Source organism: Enhydra lutris, unplaced genomic scaffold, assembly GCF_002288905.1.
Source record: "Enhydra lutris kenyoni isolate GAN:26980312 unplaced genomic scaffold, ASM228890v2 scaffoldscaffold4, whole genome shotgun sequence".
Lineage (NCBI taxonomy): Eukaryota > Metazoa > Chordata > Mammalia > Carnivora > Mustelidae > Enhydra > Enhydra lutris.
The window spans coordinates 23028475-23049919 of record NW_019154088.1 but is presented as its reverse complement, the minus strand read 5'-3'; the positions used below and the strand labels follow the sequence as shown (position 1 = coordinate 23049919).

The following is a 21445-nucleotide window of genomic DNA, read 5'->3' as shown; positions in this document are numbered from 1 at the left end:
ATTAAGTCCATTCTCTTCTTAACTTCTTTTCACCTTGAAAATCTTTATTTAGTATATATGTCAATGGTTAGCTCCATTCCTTTGGGAATGTTATTTAACATACCTGAATTGTTGGGGGTGAGGACTCTTGTGTGGCCTGAATTCCCACCATTTAGTGATGGTCTAAAAGAAAAAATCCCCTGTCCCGAAGAAGCAGGTGAAGGCCTAAGGAGGGGAAAAAGAAGCATCAGCAGAGAAAAGGAAGGTAAAGGGGAAAAGTACATGTAAAGGGAGAGCCTATATATTTAGACAAGACAGGAGATAAATACCCTGCTTGTGACTGAAAGTAATTTGGACATATATAAGACACAGTACTATTAAATGCTCTCTTGTTTACAAGGTAGATTTTTAAACTTCAGTGGTATAAGCCAGTAGAAAAGTAACCCCAGGACTGCTGGCAGAATGTCAGTGTGAAGAGATTCCCAGTGAAAGGAAGCATAATCTCTTACCTATAAGAAAAGCTGTGAGTAGAAGCTGGTGAAGGGGTTTCTGGAAAACATAAAAATGAAGCTATGAGATAACCCATGAACTAGAGAAGAGATTCGTTCAGGTATGCTTGGGACCAGGGCAAAGAAACTGGACACCAAAGATTTTCAGTTATGTTAGGCTTAGGGACTAATATTAAGTCAAAAATCTCACAAATCACCTAGCAGTGTCTCCTAAAGGTGCTTTCCTCTCTCTCTTTAAAAAAAGATTTTATGTGTGTGTGTGTGTGTGTGTGTGTGTGTGTGTATATATATATATATATATATATATATATACACACATTTTTTTTTTTTTTTTTAAGAGAGCACAAACAGGGAGAGGAGCAGACCCAGAGGGTCTGAGCTGAAGGCAGACGCTTAGCCGACTGAACCACCCAGCCCCCCCCCACATCTCTTTCATTAATCTGTGGACCAGGATTCATTACTGCCTTGATGTGCTCTAATAGATCTGTGCTTAGAGGTTTCCCCTCTAAGATGGTAATTAACCAGAAAGAATGGCTAAAGACAAAGGGTCATTAAACTCGTTAAGAGTGATGGCAAAAAATGCATAAAGACCTCCAAAGTTCTCTCCATAAAAGGAATGAGAAAACTGGCAAAAATTGTCAGAATCAACTTTCTCAGAACTGTGTAAATTAACAAAGCACTTGAAGCAGTCTGGGTAACATTTATTCCACAATAATAGCCAAATGAGTTTAAGAACAATGAACTTTGTGGCATTTTAACTTCCCCTATTCCCATTTCTCCTCCAGCTCCGTGGTAGCCTTGAAAACCAACATTCTGGCATCTTCGTGGGGATGGAATGGGGTTGGAACTCTTTCAAAGCCTCATTCCCAGAAAATAATCATTTGACCTGTCCAGTGGCAACTGGAAGACTCCACTTGCAAGGCTGACTTTATTTGATCCGACCTGGAGCGCAAACTCATCAGGACTTGGAGCTTAGAGTTCATCACCTGTGAAAAGCCTTTTCCCCAGGAGTGTTTGTTGTAAACAATTAGAAGCACTTGTTTGGGCTGCTTGAGAATGTGAATATCAATTGGGGCAAATAATAGGCTAACCTGAAAGCAGAGCTGGAAGAGATGGGCAATGAATTGTTGGTGGGGACTCTGAAAACAATACATTCTTGGAGTCCAGAACATATGCATATGCAGGACTATATGCATGCTCAGAAAATACCTGAAAAGGCCCCAATCTCTTACCTTGAGGTCATACAAGCAGGTTGAAGGCTAAGATTGGTTGCCTGGCTAAGTGCTGAAAGAGAACCCCAACACATATACAGAAACCCTCAGCAAAGACAGAGAGACTTACTGGTTCCAAGTGTTTAAGAGAATCTCTGTCCACTCGTTAGCTGACCACTAAACTAACTGAATAGACACTTTGGTGGCTCCACATGACGATACAGATTTTATAGAATTATTTTTAAAAAGTCACTAAAAAACAGCAAGAACAACAACAACAAAAAACCCATGGGGAGGGGAAAGAATCTGATTCCAAGAATTGCCATGTTATATTATTTTAATGTCCAATTTCCAACAAAAAGCGAGGTATATAAACAAGTATGACCCATATAAAGAAACAAAGCAATCAATGGAAACTGTCCTTGAGGAAGCCCAGACATTGGACTAAGCTCAGCCTAGACTTTGTCTAGACAAAGACTTTAAGTCAGGTATTTTATTTAAAAGATTTTATTTATTTATTTGAGAGAGAGAGAGAAAGAGAGGACATGAGCAGGGAAGAGAGGGAGAAGCAGGCTCCCTCACAGGGAGTCCCACATGATGCTCAATCCCAGGACACTGAGAACATGACCTGAGCTCAAGGACGACACTTAACCAGCTGAGCCCTAAATTAGATATTTCTTTTCATTTTAAAGATTTTATTTATTTGACAGAGATTACAAGTAGACAGAGATGCAGGCAGAGAGAGAGGAAGGGAAGCAGGCTCCCTGCTGAGCAGAGAGCCCCATGCGATGCGGGTCTCAATCCCAGGATCCTGGGATCATGACCTGAGTTGAAGGCAGAGGCTTTAACCCACTGAGCCACCCAGGCGCCCCTCTTTTCTTTAAAGATTTTTTATTTTCAAGTAATCTTATACCCAAGGTAGGGCTTGAACTCACAACCCCAAGATTAAGAGTTGCATACTTTTCCAACTGAGCCAGCCAGGTACCCTTAAATCAGCTATTTTAAATATGCTCAAATATCTTTGGAAACCATGTCTAAAGCACTAAAGTATGAGTATGGCATCTCAGCAAATAGAGAATATTAATAAAGAAAAAATATATTTAAAAGAACCAAATATAAATTTTGGAATTGAAAAGTATAAAAATGAGAACTTCACTAGAGCAGCTCATCAGCACAAACAGAAGAAAAAAAAATCAGCATTTTGAAGTCCACTGAAATTATCCAATGTGAGGAAGAGAAAGAAAAAATAATGAAGGAAAATGAAAAGAGTTTCAGAGACCTTGGTGGAACACCATCAAGTTTATCAACACATGCATTATGGGATTTCTAGAAAAAGAAGAGAGGAACAAGAGCAGAAAGAATATTTCAAGAAATAATAGCTGACAACTTCCTAAATTAGATGGAAAAAAAAAACCTACACTTCCAAGAAGCTCAACTGCTAAAGAAGTCTGTTAGATTTAGTTGGTATATAATGTTCAAATCTTCTATTCCATCGCTTATCTTCTGTCTAGTTGCTCTATTTGTTACTGAAAGTGGGGTACTAAAGTCTAGTAGTTTTCCGCTAGTTCTCTTCGATTCTGTTAGTCTTGCACCTTTGCTTCCTAAGACTTTGTTGTTTTATAGACACACACACACACACACACACTTTATTTTTTTATTTTATTTTATTTTTTTAAAGATTTTATTTATTTGACAGGCAGAGATTACAAGTAGGCAGAGAGGCAGGCAGAGAGAGGAGGGGGAAGCAGGCTCCGCGCTGAGGAGAGAGCCCGATGTGGGGCTCGATCCCAGGACCCTGTGATCATGACCTGAGCCGAAGGCAGAGGCTTTAACCCACTGAGCCACCCAGGCGCCCCATACACACACACATTTTAAAGGATTTTATTTATTTTAGAGAGAGAGAGAGAAAGAGAACAAATTGGGTAAGGGGCAGAGGGAGAAGCAGACTCCCTGCTGAGCAGGGAGCCCAACACAGGACTCCATCCCAGGACCCGGAATGGTGACCTGAGCCAAGGGCAGATGCTTAACTGACTGAGCCATCCAGGAGCCCAAGGCCATACATTTTAAAGTATCTAAATTATACAAAGTATTTTGTCCTACCACAATGGAATGAAATTAAAAATCAGTAACAGGAGGAAATCTGTGAAAATTAAAAATATGTTGATATTAAACAACACAGTGCCAAATAACCAATGGTCCAAAGGAGGGGGGAAAAAAAGAAATTAGAAAAGATTTTGAGATGAATGAAAACAAAGCCAGAAAATATTAAACCTTATAGGACACAATGAGAGCAGTGCTTAGAGTGAAATTTGTAACTGAAAATGTCTACATTAAAAATGTAGACCTCCAATCAATAATCCAACCTTTTGTCTTAAACTAAAAGAGAACTAAACCCAAAACAAGCAGAAGGAAAGAAATAAAGCTTAGAGCAGAAACAAATGGAATAGAGAACAGAAAACAGAAAATCAACAAAACCAAAAGTAATTTCTTTGAAATGTTCAACTAGATTGGCTAGTCTTCAGCCAGGCTCTCCAAATAAAAGTAAAAAAGTAGAAAGCTTCAAATAACTAAAATCAGGAACGAAAGAGAGACTATTACTACTAACCTGACAAATTCTCTAGAACTTCTACATTTTTCAAAGTGTGAATATGAAAGAATTGGAGGGAAACTATTTGGTGTTTTTCAAAAATGGTTATCCAGAAAGAAATAGGCAAATTTCACAATTGCCTCTTGTGAAAGAAAGGGAAATCCTCTCTCATTAAATATTCTCTATGGACTGAATAATACCCTTGAAAATAGTAATAATAAAAGTAGTTCTAAGAGGAAAGAGACAAGACATTAAGTGGGTATTCTTCACTGGAATATTTTTAAGTTTAATACACAGTAAAGAAGCCTGATACCCTTCAGGTTAACACAATCCATGGCTAGTTAACCTACCTTTTAGACCTACCTTCTACTGCCATCTTGTGGCAATTAAAAAAAAATCCAAATCTATTTACTCAAGTTAACCCTCCATCTTTGACCAGAGGTTTTCTTTTCTTTTTTTTTTTTTTTCTTTTTAAAGATTTTATTTATTTGACAGAGAGGGAAAGAGAGATCACAAGTAGGCAGAGCCAGGCAGAGGGGGAGGGGGAAGCAGGCTCCCTGCCAAGCAGAGAGCCCAATGTGGGGCTCGATCCCAGGATCCTGAGATCACGACCCGAGCAGAAGACAGAGGCTTAACCCACTGAATCACCCAGGTGCCCCGACTAGAGGTTTTCAATGACTTTCTATTGCTCAAAAAAAAGTTTCTCCTTATTAGTTTGAGAACAGGAATATCATTATTTGAAAAGTAGTAATATATATCTAGATACCTTGAATCAGTGTCTGGAAAAAAACAAATGGCATTATCTTATGCACGGAAAATGCATAATGGCATAATTATAGAGAAAACCAGAAATCTGCTGGTATCTGCACAAAATATGTTGGTTTCTGACCCTTTTTTCCCCTTCTCACCAGTATAAGAGTCCCTGGGAGTGCTTCTTCCCTGCAGGCCTCTGGCTCCCTGATGGACAAAAAATAAACATCAATTAATAAATATATCCTAATTCTCTGGCTTCTGTATTCTTTGCTATTTCTCTATATCTACACATTGAAGCATATGTTGTTCTGCCAGAATAGGTATGCTAGCCCAAGAAGGATACACACTTTATTACTTTCAAAATGAATTATTACTGTTAATTCAGCCATTGAACATTTACACTACTTTCATCCCATTCATTCTGTGTTAGCTTCCTTTTTTAAAAAGACATTTATTTTATTTTATTTTTTTTAAAGATTTTATTTATTTATTTGACAGACAGAAATCACAAGTAGACAGGCAGAGAGAGAGAGAGAGGAGGAAGCAGGCTTCCTGCTGAGCAGAGAGCCCTATGTGGGGCTCGATCCCAGGACCCTGAGATCATGACCCGAGCCGAAGGCAGAGGCTTTAACCCACTGAGCCACCCAGGCGCCCCAAAAGACATTTATTTTAGAGTGAGTGAGTAAGTTGGGGGAGGGGCAGAGGGAAGGAATCTTTTAAGCAGACTGCCTACTGAGTGTGGAGTCCCACATGGGGCTCCATCCCAGGACCCATGAGATCATGAGCTCAAGATTTCATGACCCGAGCCAAAACCAGCCCCAACCAACTGAGCCACTCTGGCACACTTCTCTGTGTTAGCTTCTAACATTTTTTCTTTTTAGCACTGCCAAACAAAAACAGAGCCCAGGCATAGCATTGGATAATTTATACCAAAACCAATATAAGCTTAATACTCTTGCCTGACATCTTTGCTTTCATTTAGCATTGGAAATCTCAATCTGGGAAGAGAAGGTAAATATTACTTACTTGTCCCAAGCTACTAAAGCCAGACATTCTGTAAGGGATAGATTCCACAGAGGGGGACCGACTGTATAAGGTGAGACAAAAAGAAAACAAACTGGGTTGAAACTTGACATAGACCTAAAGTCTCCTCAGTCCCTACCTCTGCCATATCTAGGTATTTCTTTTTATCTTCCAACTTTTGCCAGCAGTTTTCATGTGGCTGGGTAGGCTTCCTACTCACCTGACCACCTGGCTGCTATGCTGAGAAATGGGTCGTGGAGTGACTGGAAGAAAATCAAGTGAGGAATGAAGAGCTGCCATCCATGTCATGCCCTGCCTTGCTTAACCAACCCAGCACAAATGGGTATCTGGTTGTATGTTCTTCTCATATCATACACAAGATTAGGAAAATTGCATTATAGTCTCTGAGAGAAAACTATCTTCTATATGGGAAAAGGAGATTTATTCATCTCACACAGATATTTGGGCAAACAAATGTTCTCTACCTGACTGTGATGGAGAAGTAATGCCCACTGGTCGAGGTGTGGCCAACCTGCAAAAGAAAAAAAGAGGAAGCTCTAAGCAGAAGTACCGCCTGAGAGGATCAATCAGATCACTGTTTTAAACAACAGCTTACTCTCTGAGTGTGAACTGCTTACTATCATGTATTACAGGTATCACCCCAAAATATGGAGGCAAAGTTTCCATATGAGATTCCTTGGCTCTCTAACTCCCTAAGTGAAACCTCCTCTACTGCCCACAATAGGAGAAATTTTGAAGTCTTCCTTTCTTCCTTCCCTTGGTGCCTTACCAAGTACTCTCAGTTTTATATGTATCTATCCATCTGTTTATCCACTCATAAATCCATCATTCCCTCACTCCCATTCTCTCATCCATCTCTCCAACAAGCACTTACTTAGTGTTTATACATCCTAGATCCTGAGATTACAAAGACAACTAGAATACAGTCCCTATCTTTGAAAGGTTCACAGACTAGTGGGAGAGACACAAAAACAAATAAAAGCAATGCTAAGTGTTATGGTGGGTATATCAGAAGTACAGAAGCATGAAAGAACACTGGACTGTAACTTCTGTGAGTGCAGGAGCCATGTCTCTCAACCCATCAATACAGGGCTAAGATAAAAAACATTTAATAGTTGGTAGGGTACAGACTAATGGGTGATGTACACCCAGCATCTGGCATGGTACCTGATAAACAATAGGGACTTAATATTTGTTGAATTAATGAATAACAGAATATCAAACCCCTCCTAATGAAGTCTTGACAGAGGAAATGACGTGTGAGTTGAATTTTGAAGGATGAGTAGGATTTCATGAGGGAGCATTACATTCAAGATTTCACTTCAGCACTTCTCAGTGAGTTAACTGGGGAAGTGAAGATAAATTTACCCACCATCTCCTCCACCTTAGGTCCCACACAGGTGTTGCAGCCAAGAGTCAAGAAAGAACAGCAATTCTCAATCAGGGCTAGTATGGGGCCTGATAAAACTGACCTGCTTCCTTGGTACCAATTTGGAGATTCCTGTAGGTGAAAAAAAATGGGAGTGAAGGAAGCTGCAGCTAGGATTAGGGTTCTAATCAATGAATGTTACTTGCTAGATAACTAAGCTGCAATGTCCTCTAGCTGTGGTTACTAAGACTTACAGTAGGAGAAAAAAAATAGCAGCCATGTTTCCCTAGGAAATTATTAGCTTTGACAGAATAAAATTTTAGTTCCTTTTCATAAAAACACACTGGGAATCCCAAAGACTGATTTGTGTGGGAAAAGATGGAGAGTCTATGGAGGAGAGAAAGGAAAATGACAGGATAAAATATGCTAGAATAGTTACAGCAGTAAGATCAAGAGGAAAATCATACAAATACAAAGAACATTCTTAGGAAGAAAGAAACGTCTGGGAAATAGAGTTGGATTGGAGGAAGAGGAAGAGTCCTGAGGTGCCTTGGGACTCTTGAAGAGAAACTTTTAAGTTACAACAGATGTCTCTTCAATAAGAGAGTTTCCCAAATGGTATGTCATGACTTAATGATGTTTGAGAATGGGTTACCAGTGTGCTACATATTGATCCTTCAGTCCTCCTAGGTCTTCTGTGGCCTCGACCATTTACTACCGTGCATTTGTTGTATAAATATGATCAGTTATTTATGCCATGATGTGGAAAAGGTTAGGCAACATTGTTCTATACAGCATCTAGTCGGCTAGATGGGAAAAGTAGGAGAGAAAATAATAGTAAGGAATTCATTAGTAAGGAAATAATAGTAAGGAATTAAGGAATCCATTCACCTTTAGAATGGCAAGACATTTCTTCAGCTCTCCATTTTCCTTCTTTAAGACTGACAGCTCTCTGGGCAAAAGACAGAAATAATCATCTCCAGTAGGTCAGTGGGATACAAACCCTGATGTTTATTATTATTGACATCTGGTTAATGCTTACAGAGAGATGCTTGCCACTATACAAGGTGTTTCTGTCAGAGATCTAGGGATTCAGGAGACAGAGGCAGAGGCAGAGTCTGATGGCCAGGAGAATCAGGAGGACAAAATCAGCAGTCACTGGGTATGATTTCAGAGGAGTTTCCATATAGTTCCACACATACCCATGGTCTCCTGCTGTCTGAAAACGTCCTTCAAGGATTCCATCTTTTGGCTTAAGATTTCCAAAATATGCCTTCCTGAGGCAACATTTTAAATGCTATCTCTCATCTTTATCACTGAAAAGCTATGCTTTATTTCTCCAAAGAAGCAGTTTTTGTCAGGGAAGTACAAGAGGAAAGCTATAAAGTGAGGAGGGCCCCTACAGGGAAGAAAGAGAAAAACAAAATGGGGATTAAGGGGACCAAAAATTCTGTACCTGATTTGCCCAAGACAAACATAAATACATGTGGCAATGTTCAGGCTTTGCAACCGTAAGGAAATAAGCACCACAGCTCCTCTGAAAGAAAAAAAGCTCTCTGGTGATTTAATTTGTCACTTACTTTTCCTGCCTGGTCACCATCTGCTGTGCCTCCTGCATGGCTGCTTCTAACTTTGTAATTCTATGCTTATAGAAGGCGATGAGGAGATCTGTTTGTTTCTTCTGGAAACTCCACACCTAACAGGGAAAAACAGATCTTTTTTTTTTTTTTTTAAAGATTTTATTTATTGGGGTGCCTGGGTGGCTCAGTGGGTTAAAGCCTCTGCCTTCAGCTCGGGTCATGATTCCAGGGGTCCTGGGATCGAGCCCCACATCGCGCTCTTTGCTCAGCAGGGAGCCTGCTTCCTCCTCTCTCTCTGCCTACTTGTAATCTCTGTCTGTCAAATAAATAAATGAAATCTTTAAAAAAAAAGATTTTATTTATTTATTTGACAGAGAGAGAGATCACAAGTAGGCAGAGAGGCAGGCAGAGAAAGAGGGGGAAGCAGGCTCCCTGCCGAGCAGAGAGCACGGTGCAGGACCCCGAGACCATGACCTGAGCCGAAGGCAGAGGCTTTAACCCACTGAGCCACCCAGGTACCCCAAAAAATAGATCTTTGACATACACTTCCATAATTCCTTTCCTCTTACTTCTGGTAACAAAAGGAAATCCATCAATCAATTCATCCTTTAATACTGATCACTTTTTTTCTGGAGGATCTGGCCTAATTCATGACTCCCCAAAAGTAGAGGATTTGGCATTAGGGAAAGCCAAAGTTTCTCATTTCCAGGACAAGGACTTCTTAATATCTTTTTTAGAGGGAGAATTTTTTTTTTAAAGATTTTATTTATTTATTTGACAGACAGAGATCACAAGTAGGCAGAGAGGCAGGCAGAGAGATAGGGGAAGGGAAGCAGACTCCCTGCCAAGCAGAGAGCCCGATGGAGGGATCGATCCCAGGACTGTGGGATCATGACCTGGGCCGAAGGCAGAGGCTTTAACCCACTGAGCCACCCAGGCACCCCTTTAATATCCTTTTTAAAAAGGATTTTATTTATTTATTTGACAAAGAGAGGGACAGCAAGAGAGGGAACACAAGTGGGGGAGTGGGAGAGGGAGAAGTAGGCTTCCCGCTGAGCAGGAAGCCAGATTCGGTGCTCAGTCCCAGGACCCTGGGATGATGACCTCAGCTGAAGGCAGACACTTAACAACTGAGCCCCCTGGGAGCCCCAACTTCTTAATATCTTATTGAGAATATTCTGGCATGGTAGAATGGCCCTTTAAAAACAATCTTTCATCTTGAGCAAGAAGAGTGATATCAAAAAACTTTTTCAAGCTTAGAACTTGTTCTAACCTAACTTGTCTACGATCCGTCTGGACTCAACTTCCACATTCCTAGCTATTAGAGCACTGGTAACCAATTTACTTTCCCTGAGATACTCATACAGGGGCACTTACAGGCTGTTTATGCTGCTACAGTAAAGGGCAAAAAAGCACAGAAGGAGATTACCTATTCCTGAATTTTATTTCTGGGCATGGGCAAATAATTTTATCTTTTGCTTTGTTTTACCATTTGATATACTGATGTGCCTTTCAGGGGATTACTGAATCAGAGCAAAAGTTAATATTTAGAAAGTGTTTTAGCTTTGTCAGATTCTACTTTTGAATACACAGCAGTATTTATGTCTCATCTGCTTTCTCCCTACTCAGACTATAAACCTTTTGTCTAAGGTCCTTCCTTAGATTTTGGTACTTTTGTCAAACACTTTCTGTTCACACCTAATTTGCAAGTTGCTTTTGCCACCTTACTACAGAATTGTTCTTGAAAGTTTATATAGCCTCGAGGCGCCTGGGTGGCTAAGTCATTAAGCCTCTGCCTTCAACTCAGGTCATGATCCCTGGGTCTGGAATTGAGCCCTGCAAGAGGCTCCCTGCTCAGCAGGGAGTCTGCTTCTCCCCCTCCCACTCCCCTTGCTTGGGTTCCCTCTCTCATTGTGTCTCTGTCAGATAAATAAACAAAATCTTAAAAAACCTTGCTTTAAAAAAAGAAAAGTTTATATAGCCTCTAGCCTTTTGTCTCTCCAATCAAAAGCAAACTCAACTAATTCTGTTTACATAAGATTTCATTATAGTCTTCTTTAGTATTTTAAAAAAGTGGTTGTTTTCATAAAAATAAAACATGATCATTTAAAAAAAAATCTGAACAGTGCAGCTGCAGAAAACCCCACTCAGAATCCCAGGAGTTACTTAAAGTGGCAAGGGGTTGGGGAGCAGTACATGTTACAGATAGATGTGATGTTTAGCCAAGGGACAGAATCCCAAACATCAGTGAAATATGCCTGATCCTGACTTAATTTACTTCAGAGGTATTGGTAAACTCATTATCTACTTTGACTGTCAAAACTTACTGGTTTGTCTTTTTTTTTTTTTTGTCTTATCTATCTTTTATGAAACTGACTCCCTCATTTCACAGTATCTAAATGTTTTAGTATTTTAAATTATATCTCAAGATAATCATATAGTTGAGAAAAGGAAGTCTCTCTTTATAGAAGTATTCCATCTAAAAAAATAAGATAGGGGGCGCCTGGGTGGCTCAGTCATTAAGCGTCTGCCTTTGGGTCAGGTCATGGTCCCAGGGTCATGGGATCAAGCCCCGCATCGGGCGCTCTGCTTGGTGAGCTCTGCTTCTCCCTCTCCCACTCCCCTTGCTTGTGTTCCCTCTCCTGCTGTCTCTGTCAAATTAATAAATAAAATCTTTTAACAAAATGAGATAGGAATGATAGAATTAAATATGAGCATTTTGCAGCTCCTAATGAATCAATGGATCTGTGTAAAGTTCATCATTTCCTACCCTCACACAAAATAAGAGATGGAAGACTGTTATGTACCTCTTGGCGGAGCACAATACTGCTATAAAGTAGGCTTGCCTCCCACCCACCCCAACCAAATAATCTGATTAAGGAAATATAGAGCACAGACAAGCATTATTAAATGACTTCACAAGGGTACAATGAACAAAACCCACTCAGGGAACAACTCTATAGGACAAAAGACCATTTTCTTCAATAACAATAAAAAGAGAGGGACAAAAAAAAGTGGCTTAGTTGGTTAAGCATTTGACTCCTGATTTCAACTCAGGTCATGATCTCAAGGTCCTCAGATGGAGCCCTAAGTCTGGCTTCTTCATGCTTAGCGGGGAGTCTGCTGTCTACTTGAGATTCTCCCTCTCCCTCTGCCCCTCCCCAGTGCACATATACTCTTTTTCTCTCTATAAATTACAAAAATAAATATTTTTTTAAATAATAAAAAAAGAAATGAGTGGAAACCTATAGTTCAATAGAAACTAAAGAGACACTAACAACCAACTGAACTATATGGACCTTACAAAACCCAATTCAAACAAAATTTTAAAATAATTATGAAACAGCTACAGAATTGTGAATACTGACTGATTACTGGATAAGATTAGGGGATTGTTATTTTAGTACGACATGGTTATATTTAAGAAAAGAGTCCCCATCTTTTAGAGACACATTCTGAAATACTACCAGATTAAAATCATAACATAGGGGTGCCTGGGTGGCTCAGTGGGTTAAAGCCTCTGCCTTCAGCTCAGGTCAGGATCCCAGGATTCTGGGATCGAGCCCCACATCTGGTTCTCTGCTCAGTGAGGAGCCTGCTTTCCGCCCCACCCCCCACCTCCCTCTCTGTCTACTTGTGATCTCTGTCAAATAAATAAATAAAATCTTTTTTTTTTAAAGATTTTATTTATTTATTTGACAGACAGAGATCACAAGTAGGCAGAGAGGCAGGCAGAGAGAGAGAGAGAGGAGGAGGCAGGCTCCCTGCTGAGCAGAGAGCCCGATGTGGGGCTCGATCCCAGGACCCTGGGATCATGACCCGAGCTGAAGGCAGAGGCTTTAACCCACTGAGCCACCCAGGCGCCCCCAAATAAATAAAATCTTAAAAAAAAAAAAATCATGACGTATATCTGGTTATGGCTTCAAAGTGGTCTGGATGGGGTGTGTGGAAGTACAGATAAAGGAAGATTTGCCATGAGCTGATAATTGGTGAAGTGGGGTGGCAGATACATTAAACTGGAAATATTAAGATGGATAATATGGGTTCTTGTCCTTTAGTAGTTCGTCACCATAGTACAAGGCATTCAGACATGTGAACCAATAAATAAAACACAAAGTGATATGCAAAACAGAAGAAATATGTGTAAAGTATAGAATGAATAAGAGTTAACTATCTGGGGGTTCCCTGGGTGGCAAAGTTGGTTAAGCATCCAGCCCTTGATTTCAGCTCAGGTCATGATCTCAGGATGCTGGGATTTTCTGCATCAGGCTCCACACTCAGCAGGGTGTCTGCTTGAGAATTCTCTCCCTCTGTCCCTCACCCCACTCACCACCCCCAAATAAATAAATAAATAAATCTTTAAATTAAAAAAAAAAAGGGTTAACTAATTGGTCTTCAGAGTGTGGAAATCAGGCATTCCGGGCACACATAAAAAAACTGCAAAGAACTAAATCTACCTTATAGATTGGGTAATAAATAGCCTACATAAGAAATTATGTTGGTATAAAAGATGTGAGGTGGTCGCTGTGGATGTGATTGGAGAGGTTAGGAGAAACCAGACCATTAAGAGAAGTAGGTGTCACTCTGAAAAATCTGAAACACAAGTGATGAAAAGCCATGAAAGGGTCTTGAAAAGGCAGTTGCATGTTCAGACTTATAATTGAAATAGATTATTGTGGGACTCAGAGAGAACAGATTTGAGCAAAAAAGATCCCTAAAAATGCTTCCTTATCAAAAACAATTAAAGGACTGTTATAAGATATCAGAGGTACCCACTCTGAATAGCAGCCCACCAAGTGGGAAGTGAAGTTTGAGTTGCATAATTTGTGATCAAAGCAATACTACCTCTCACACTGCAACCTCCTGCTCAGTAAAGTGATTAAAAAAAACTAAAGTAGGGATGCCTGGGTGGCTCAGTGGGTTAAGCCTCTGTCTTAGACTCAGGTCACGATCTCAGGGTCCTGGGATCGAGCCCTGCATTGGGCTCTCTGCTCAGCAGGGAGCTTGCTTCCCCCTCTCTTTCTGCCTGCCTCTCTGCCTACTCGTGATCTCTCTCTCTGCCAACTAGATAAACAAAATCTTTAAAAAAAGAAAAAAAAAAGAAAAAATACTCAAGTGTACTGATTCAGAAGTCCTAAATATTGACAAATTACCTTCTATTTTTCAGCAGGCAGTAGTACTTTTCAAAGGCATCAGTGATTATCTCAATTGTTCAATTTTTAAATTCAAGTAAGGGATGAATAATGGTCTGGTCTACTGATGAGATCAGGCCTTGACCTGATTTTACTCAACTGGCATATATGGTAGTTACTTACATATATGTTAGCAGAACATATGACCTCAAAGTCAGCAAACTACTGACGGGGCCAGCTGCCTGTTTTTGTAAATCAAGTTTATTGGAACACCATGCCCATTTGTTTACGTACTATCTATTGCTGCTCTGTACTACAACAGAGTTGAGTAATTGCAACAACGATTGTATGGCCTTCAAAGCCTGAAATATTTACTGGTCTTTTAAGAAAAAGTTTATCGGGGTGACGGTTGAGCGTTCGACTCTTGGTTTTGGCTCAGGTCAAGATCTCATGGGTTGTGAGACTAAGCCCCAGGGGCTCTGTACTCAGTGGGGAGTCTGAGGATTCTCTCCCTCTGCCCCTCCCCCCACTAGTGCAGGCTCGCATGCGCTCTCTAAAACAAATAAATTAATCTTTTTAAAAAAGGAGAAAGTTTATCAATCCCAACACTAAATTTATGAAAGTCTTTATATATCCATTTCTGTCTTTTTCTCTGAATTTTTCTTTGTGAATTTATATCTTTCCTTCTTTTTCTATCAATCTCTCCTATTTCCTACACTATTTGATGTCCTACTTTGTCTATTCTTCCTATTTATATTTATTTAATGGACATTTGGGTTATTAAAACAGATGGGCCCAAGAATGGGACAAAATGTGTGCAAATCAGGGTGCCTGGGTGACTCAGTTGGTTAAGTGGCTATGTTTGGCTCAGGTCATGAACTCAGGGTCCTGGGATGGAGACCCTTATTGGGCTTCTGATCAGTGGGGGAATCTGCTTCTCTCCTGCCCCTCCTCCAACTCGTACGCGCACGTGCACTCTCTCTCAAATAAATAAATAAAATCTTAAAAATATAAAAGAAAATGTATGCAAATAATATATCTGGCAAGAGACTTGTACCTAGAATACATAAAGAACTCTTATAATTAATAATATAAAGATAATCCAATTTAAAAATGGGCAAAGGATCTGACAGACATTACTTTGAAGAAGATATATAAATGGCCGGTAAGAATATGAAAAGATGCTCAACATCATTTGTCATCAGAGAAATTAAAATCAAAACCACAATGAGACACTACTTCGCACCATTAGGATGGTTACAATAAAAAAGATAAAAACAAGAGTTGGTGAGGAAATGGAGAAATCAAAACCCTCATACACTGCAGGTAAAAGTGTAAAATATTGCAGGCATTTGAGAAAAGAGTCTGGCCTTTTCTCAAAAATTTAAACATAGAGATACCACTTAACCCAGTAGTTTAATTCCTACATATGTACCCAAAAGAAATGAAAATATATGCCCACACAAAAACATGTACACAAATGTTAACAGCAGAACTGTTCAGAATAGCCAAAAAGCAGAAATAACCCAAATATCTCTCAATTGGTGAATGAATATGTGAAAAGTATATCCACCTATACAAGGCAATATTATTTGGTCATAAAAAGGAGTGAAGTACCAATGATGTCTTAATACATGCTACAACATGGATGAACCTTAGAAATATGCTTGTGGGGCGCCTGGGTGGCTCAGTGGGTTAAAGCCTCTGCCTTCAGCTCAGGTCATGATCCCAGGATCCCGGGATTGAGCCCGCCATCGGGCTCTCTGTTCAGCGGGGAGCCTGCTTCCCTTTCTCTCTCTGCCTGCCTCTCTGCCTACTTGTGATCTCTGTCTGTCAAATAAATAAAGTCTTTTAAAAAAAACTATCTATATCATAATGAGTTCCATATTTATATCTTATCCTTGACCTATGTCCTGAGCTTCAGAATAGTAAATCTATCCACCTTTGTGATTTCTCCTCCTGGAGTTCTAACAATCACCTATGCCCTAATATGTCCAAAATGGTATTTTTCTTCAAATGGTCTTCTCAGCCTTGGTGAAGAGTATAATCATCCCATATATTTGTCTTGTTTTGCTCAAGACAAAAACCCAGATGTCTTCTTTGATTCTTCTCTTTTTCTCATTTCCCACATCCAAATCTACAATGGTTCTATCAGTTCTTCCTAGAAAACATCTAAGATTTGATTACCCCTCCCCATTTCTATTGCTACCATTTTAACTCAAGAAGTCTTACTCAGATCTCTCCCACAGCCTCTTACGTGGTCTCCCTGCTTCTACTCTTAACTTCTCTATGGTCTAGTCTCCACTCAGCAGCCAGATTCTCTTTTAAAAGTATATATCAGATGGGCGCCTCGGTGGCTCAGTGGTTGGGCCTCTGCCTTTGGCTCGGGTCATGATCCTGGAGTCCTGGGATCGAGCCCCATATTGGGCTCCCTGCTCGCCGGGAGGCCTACTTCTCCCTCTCCCACTCCTCCTGCTTGTATTCCCTCTCTCGCTGTGTCTCTCTCTGTCAAATAAATAAATAAAATCTTTTTAAAAAAGTATATATCAGATAATGCCATTTCTGTGCTTAAAACCCTTCAATGGTGTCCACTGCCACTTAGAAGAAAATCTAAATTCCTTACCATGGCCTACAAGTCCCTATATATTGGCTCAAGCCTCTCTGACCTTACTTTGAATCATTTCTACCTCCCTCCCAGGCTTAATGTGCACTCATTCATTTAACAAACATTTCTTATTCACTTCATTTGTGTTAGGTACCTCATTTGTCATTGGGCAATACAAAGTTTTTATCTGTCTTTCAAAACTTTTGGTTAAGTGAGAGAGACATAAGAACAAATAAATTAAAACACCTTTGCAGAGGTAAGAGTAAGGTGTTATAGGATTACAAAGGACAGTGCAAAAATCTGCCTACAGGAATCAGGGAAAGCTTTACCAAAGAAGAAACAATTACTGGCATGCACTTGAAGGATGGCTAGTAATGGATAATGGCTAGTAATGGATAATCTATGACCTAGGATTAGAAGAAAGCTCACAGGTTTATAGGAGGCTCTCCAATCCCCAAATATATTTAGTTTTATCTAGAGATGAGTAAAGATTTCAAAACAGGAAGTTTTAACTATTGGCCATAGAGTAGTACAGCAGAAAAATACCCTTGGCAGGTTGTTTCAAGAGATCTGGGATGATTAAAACACAAGTGGATATATAGATCAATATACCATTCATTCATTTAACAATTTTTTAGTGTCTACTACATATTAAGAGCTATCCAAAGGGTTGGGTATACAACAACAACAAAAACCTACCAAATCTCTGAATTTATGGAGCCTACATTCCAGCGTTGGATTCAGACAATAAATAAGTATGCAACGTTAAAGATAATAGCTATGATGAAAAATAAAACACGGTAAGCAGCAGACAGTGCTGGGGCTACCATTTGATATATGAGAGTCAGTAAAGGTCTGACTGAGAAAGAAAAATTTGAGCCGAGGCCTGAATGAGGCAATCTAGATATTATCTGGATCAGTTTTTCAACTTCACAGAGTAGGAAAACACGTTTTCAGACATTGCTGACTTCACCAAACTGGTCCTTCACTAAAGTGATGATTAACTGACCCTTTCCATTTATTTTATCTTGATTACTTGACCATGTGTAATTGGTACCTTGATTAGGTAGGTTAGAATTCAGACTACATGTAATTTCTCTACTGATCATTAGCTAGTCCTGAGTTTAGTTATTAACCAAAAGTCTGCTCTTTCTCATGTGACCTTGTTTACATTTCTCCTTCAGTCTCAGCTAGATTTTATCTCCCCATAATGTTAAATAGTATCTCAAATATGATGGCTCACCCAAGCAACTAAAAGCTGAATGCAGTGAAAGCTTTAATTACTCTTCTTCTATTTCCAGAGTTAGGATTGAGGGGTGAGACACCAGTGAAAATTAAATCTACTATCTGCAGCCAGAGCATGACAAAGGATAATCTTCATGTTAAGGAAAGGATTACTCTCATATGAATGAGAAGTAATAGTACAAAAGAAAAAAACAGTGATTAAATCTTTCAAGAAACACACCAAGATAGAAATCCCATTGGGCTATAAAATAATCTCAGTAGAGAACTGGAGAGTGGAAGGGGAAAACCAAAGTTTTTACAATTCGGGAACTCTCAAATGGTTATTCTGTCTTCTCTCCACTTCCTACCATATTCCTATTGCTCTTGACCAAGTCAAAGGTATACGAATATAATAATGTATCAGGAAAGAAAAATATTTTCTGAAATTCAAGCAACCAATTATAAACACAAAAAAAATTAAATATATATGTATTACTAAAAAAGATCACTAAAAATGAGAATAGGAATTAAGAAATCTCATCTGAACATAGGTCTTTAAGCAAAAATTTGAGAGCTAGCCCATTAAATCCACTGACTACAGGGTCAGGCTTGTATATCCAAAGCAGTTTTTAGAAGATTCATTAGTCTGCATGGAAAGATGATAAAGCTCCTAGAACCTTTTTTATTCTTTTCCAAGGGGGAAGGGGAGGGAGTAAGGGAGAGGGAGAGAGAGCATCTTAAACAGGCTCCACGTCCAGTGTGGAACCAGATGTGAAGCTTGATCTTACAATCCTGAGATCATGACCTGAGCCATTCATTATCAAGAAAAGGTCAGACACTTAATCGACTGAGCCACCCAGGTATCCCGAGAGCCTTCTTTATTCTAAGAAATTACTTAATAGAATGAGGAAGTATAAGGCAAGATATCAGCTACATAGTGGTTTTTACAGTCTATCACAGGTTTGGGGTCAGTAAAAAAGTTAACTGTTGAGATTTGTATCCTTAGGGAAGAAAGCAAATGAACAGTCAATCCTCTCCATTGTGTACAAATACAAAAATATTGTGTACAAATAAATCAGAGACTCTGATTTAAAAAAATAAGATGCAATTAGAATTTCCCTAGCGAATTTGATTTTCTTCACTTTTGTTTCTCATACCTGAGAGATGTGACTAAAATACTGCAAAGCTGTCTCCACAGGGCTTTTGAAATATATCTTCTCCTGAGGTTTCAGCTATGAAGAGAGAGAAAGACAAACACTGAGCATATCCACAATGGAATGAAATAAGATACTGACAAATATGGCAAAGGATGTACCACCCTTCCTAAAGCATCGTATTATTTCACTATGCTAAGTACGAAGAAGCTTACCACTGTCCTAGGAGATGTCGATTTTATGTTCTAATCCTCCTTAACTCATACTTCTATATTAGCAGCCACAGATAATTCTTCTATCTGTTGTTTACCCCCTCCTTTTTTCACAATTGCTATCTGTGAGTTTTGTTTCTTTTTTTCTTTTTTTAAAATTTTACTGCTTAGTCACTCATTTACTGTACTTCTTGTGTACTTCCTACAGACCAGGAATGGGATAAGATGGTTTGTGGCAGGGGAAGAAAAACTTACATTATCAGAAAGAGCCAGATGCTTGCAAGCATTTCCACAAACAGCACATTTTTCTAGGGGGAAAGGGAAAAAAATATTTGGTTCTTATGGGCAAGAGGTAGGATCTTCCTAAAATACATGGTAACAGTCAAGTAGGCTAGCAAGAAACAGTCTCTTACTGAATTCAGAATATTTTTGTGCTATAAAAGGACATCATCTTGAGCTCTCTGTTCTCAACATCAGTATTTCCAAACTTGTATGTTGATGACAAGTATGGCTTTCACACTGTAGCTCTACCCATCTCCTCTTTCTAAAAAAAGGTTTATTATCTATTTTTGAGAGAGAACGTGTGCACGAGTAGGGGGAGGGGCAGAGGAAGAGAGAGAGAGGGAGACAGAATTTCCAGCAGACTTCCCACTGACCTGGGAGCCCAACATGGGGCTTGATCCCAAGACCCTGAGATTATAACCTTAGCCAAAGTCAGACACTTAACTGAGCTACCCAGGCGTCCCTACCCATCTCCTCTTTAAGAATTTCCAGTTTTCTCCTGCAGATGAGGGGGCAGTTCTAACCACCCAGCAAGAGTACTAGAGCACACTTATGAGAGTACTAGGAAGAACACAACAGCACCAATGGTTTCAACTGTATGTTGCTCTTTTTTTTCCCCATCTAGCCGACAGCAGGCACACTGTAGACACTACAAGAAACTTCCCAATTATTCCTGCCTTATTCTCACTTTGCTAATATTCCTAGAACTTGCTTTGGAGCTCTTCTGCTCTCATTCTCTAATTAACCCAATCTGAAACATGTAAAAATTAAAATTCCTAATCTTTCTCTTAAGTTAAACTTCTAGTAGTGATGCTGGTTATTGATTAAGATAAATGCCACATCAAGAGAAAACATCACATGACATATCCTTCACCAAGACAAACCTCTCCAAGGTGAGCTGCTGTTACCATGGTAAACAGTTTTGTTACTTTAGCAGATAAGTTAAAAGGGTCACGAGATCCATATAAAGAAAAAACCTTCGCCAGAGGCTAGTAACCTCACTCTTCTTTCCTTGAGGACTAAAGGTTTTTCCCAGTCTTCCCTCCATATCATTGCCAGAGTGAGCTAGCAAATACAAAACACAAAACAAAGAAACTTCCCCAGCTATCACCTGCAGGATAAAGTTCAGGCTCTTCAATTTTGTACATAGGCCTTTCCAACATCTGGCCATTGCCCACCTCTCTAGCCTCATCTTTTAACCATTTCTTACTTTAGTCTCTATGCTCTACCAATCCCAATGATGTGTAGCCCCCTGCACTGGGGGTTTAATGTGGTATGCCTTTATACATATTGTTCTCTTAAACTAGAATGATCCTCCCTGCCTTAACCACTTGGCAACTCCAGTTTATTATTCAAAACTCTACTGAAGCAACAGTTCTTCTATGAAATCTTTCCCTGATCAAAGCACCCTATCCTAAGTCCCTCTTCTGAGCTATTTCTTGTATATACCTTGTGGCTTTCCCTGTCACAGGCCTCAAAACACGGATAAGCACCTTCTGGTGTTCAAGTATTAGATATTCCATTTGCTAAATCATTCTTTACTAGTGGGTGCCTCAAATTTCCATAATCAACGTTCCTACTGTATCCACACTAACTTTGGCCCAATATGTGATTTTTATCCCCAGTCACATAGAGAAATGGCTAATCATTATTTTTAGGTTAAAAACATTTTTGCCTGAATCTGAAAACAGTTAAGGCACTCACCCAGGGTCACACACTTTTTACAGAAAATATGGCCACAGCTGGTGACAAAGAAATTGTCCCCATCTTTTCGGAAACATTGGTTGCAGTGAAACCAATCCAT

The 21445-nt window shown here is 39.5% G+C and overlaps 2 protein-coding genes across 2 annotated transcripts in view; one reads left to right on the top strand and one right to left on the bottom strand.

Moving 5' to 3' along the window:
• LOC111140683 (homeobox and leucine zipper encoding) overlaps positions 1–1954 on the top strand; it is a 13523-nt gene extending 11569 nt beyond the window's left edge. Inside the window, exon 3 of the mRNA XM_022492896.1 lies at positions 1274–1954. The gene's annotated coding sequence lies outside the window, so the exon portion shown is untranslated. The remainder of the gene's footprint in view (positions 1–1273) is intronic.
• The window catches only part of LOC111140684 (ring finger protein 212B), a 23398-nt gene extending 1953 nt beyond the window's left edge, over positions 1–21445 (bottom strand). Inside the window, exons 1-12 of the mRNA XM_022492897.1 lie at positions 21346–21445; positions 19615–19667; positions 19151–19225; positions 9033–9148; positions 8344–8404; positions 7556–7584; positions 6548–6594; positions 6283–6325; positions 6066–6126; positions 5195–5243; positions 489–528; positions 104–204 (exon numbers count right to left, since the gene is read on the bottom strand). Coding sequence (XP_022348605.1) covers positions 104–204; positions 489–528; positions 5195–5243; positions 6066–6126; positions 6283–6325; positions 6548–6594; positions 7556–7584; positions 8344–8404; positions 9033–9148; positions 19151–19225; positions 19615–19667; positions 21346–21445 — 775 coding nt within the window. The remainder of the gene's footprint in view (positions 1–103; positions 205–488; positions 529–5194; positions 5244–6065; positions 6127–6282; positions 6326–6547; positions 6595–7555; positions 7585–8343; positions 8405–9032; positions 9149–19150; positions 19226–19614; positions 19668–21345) is intronic.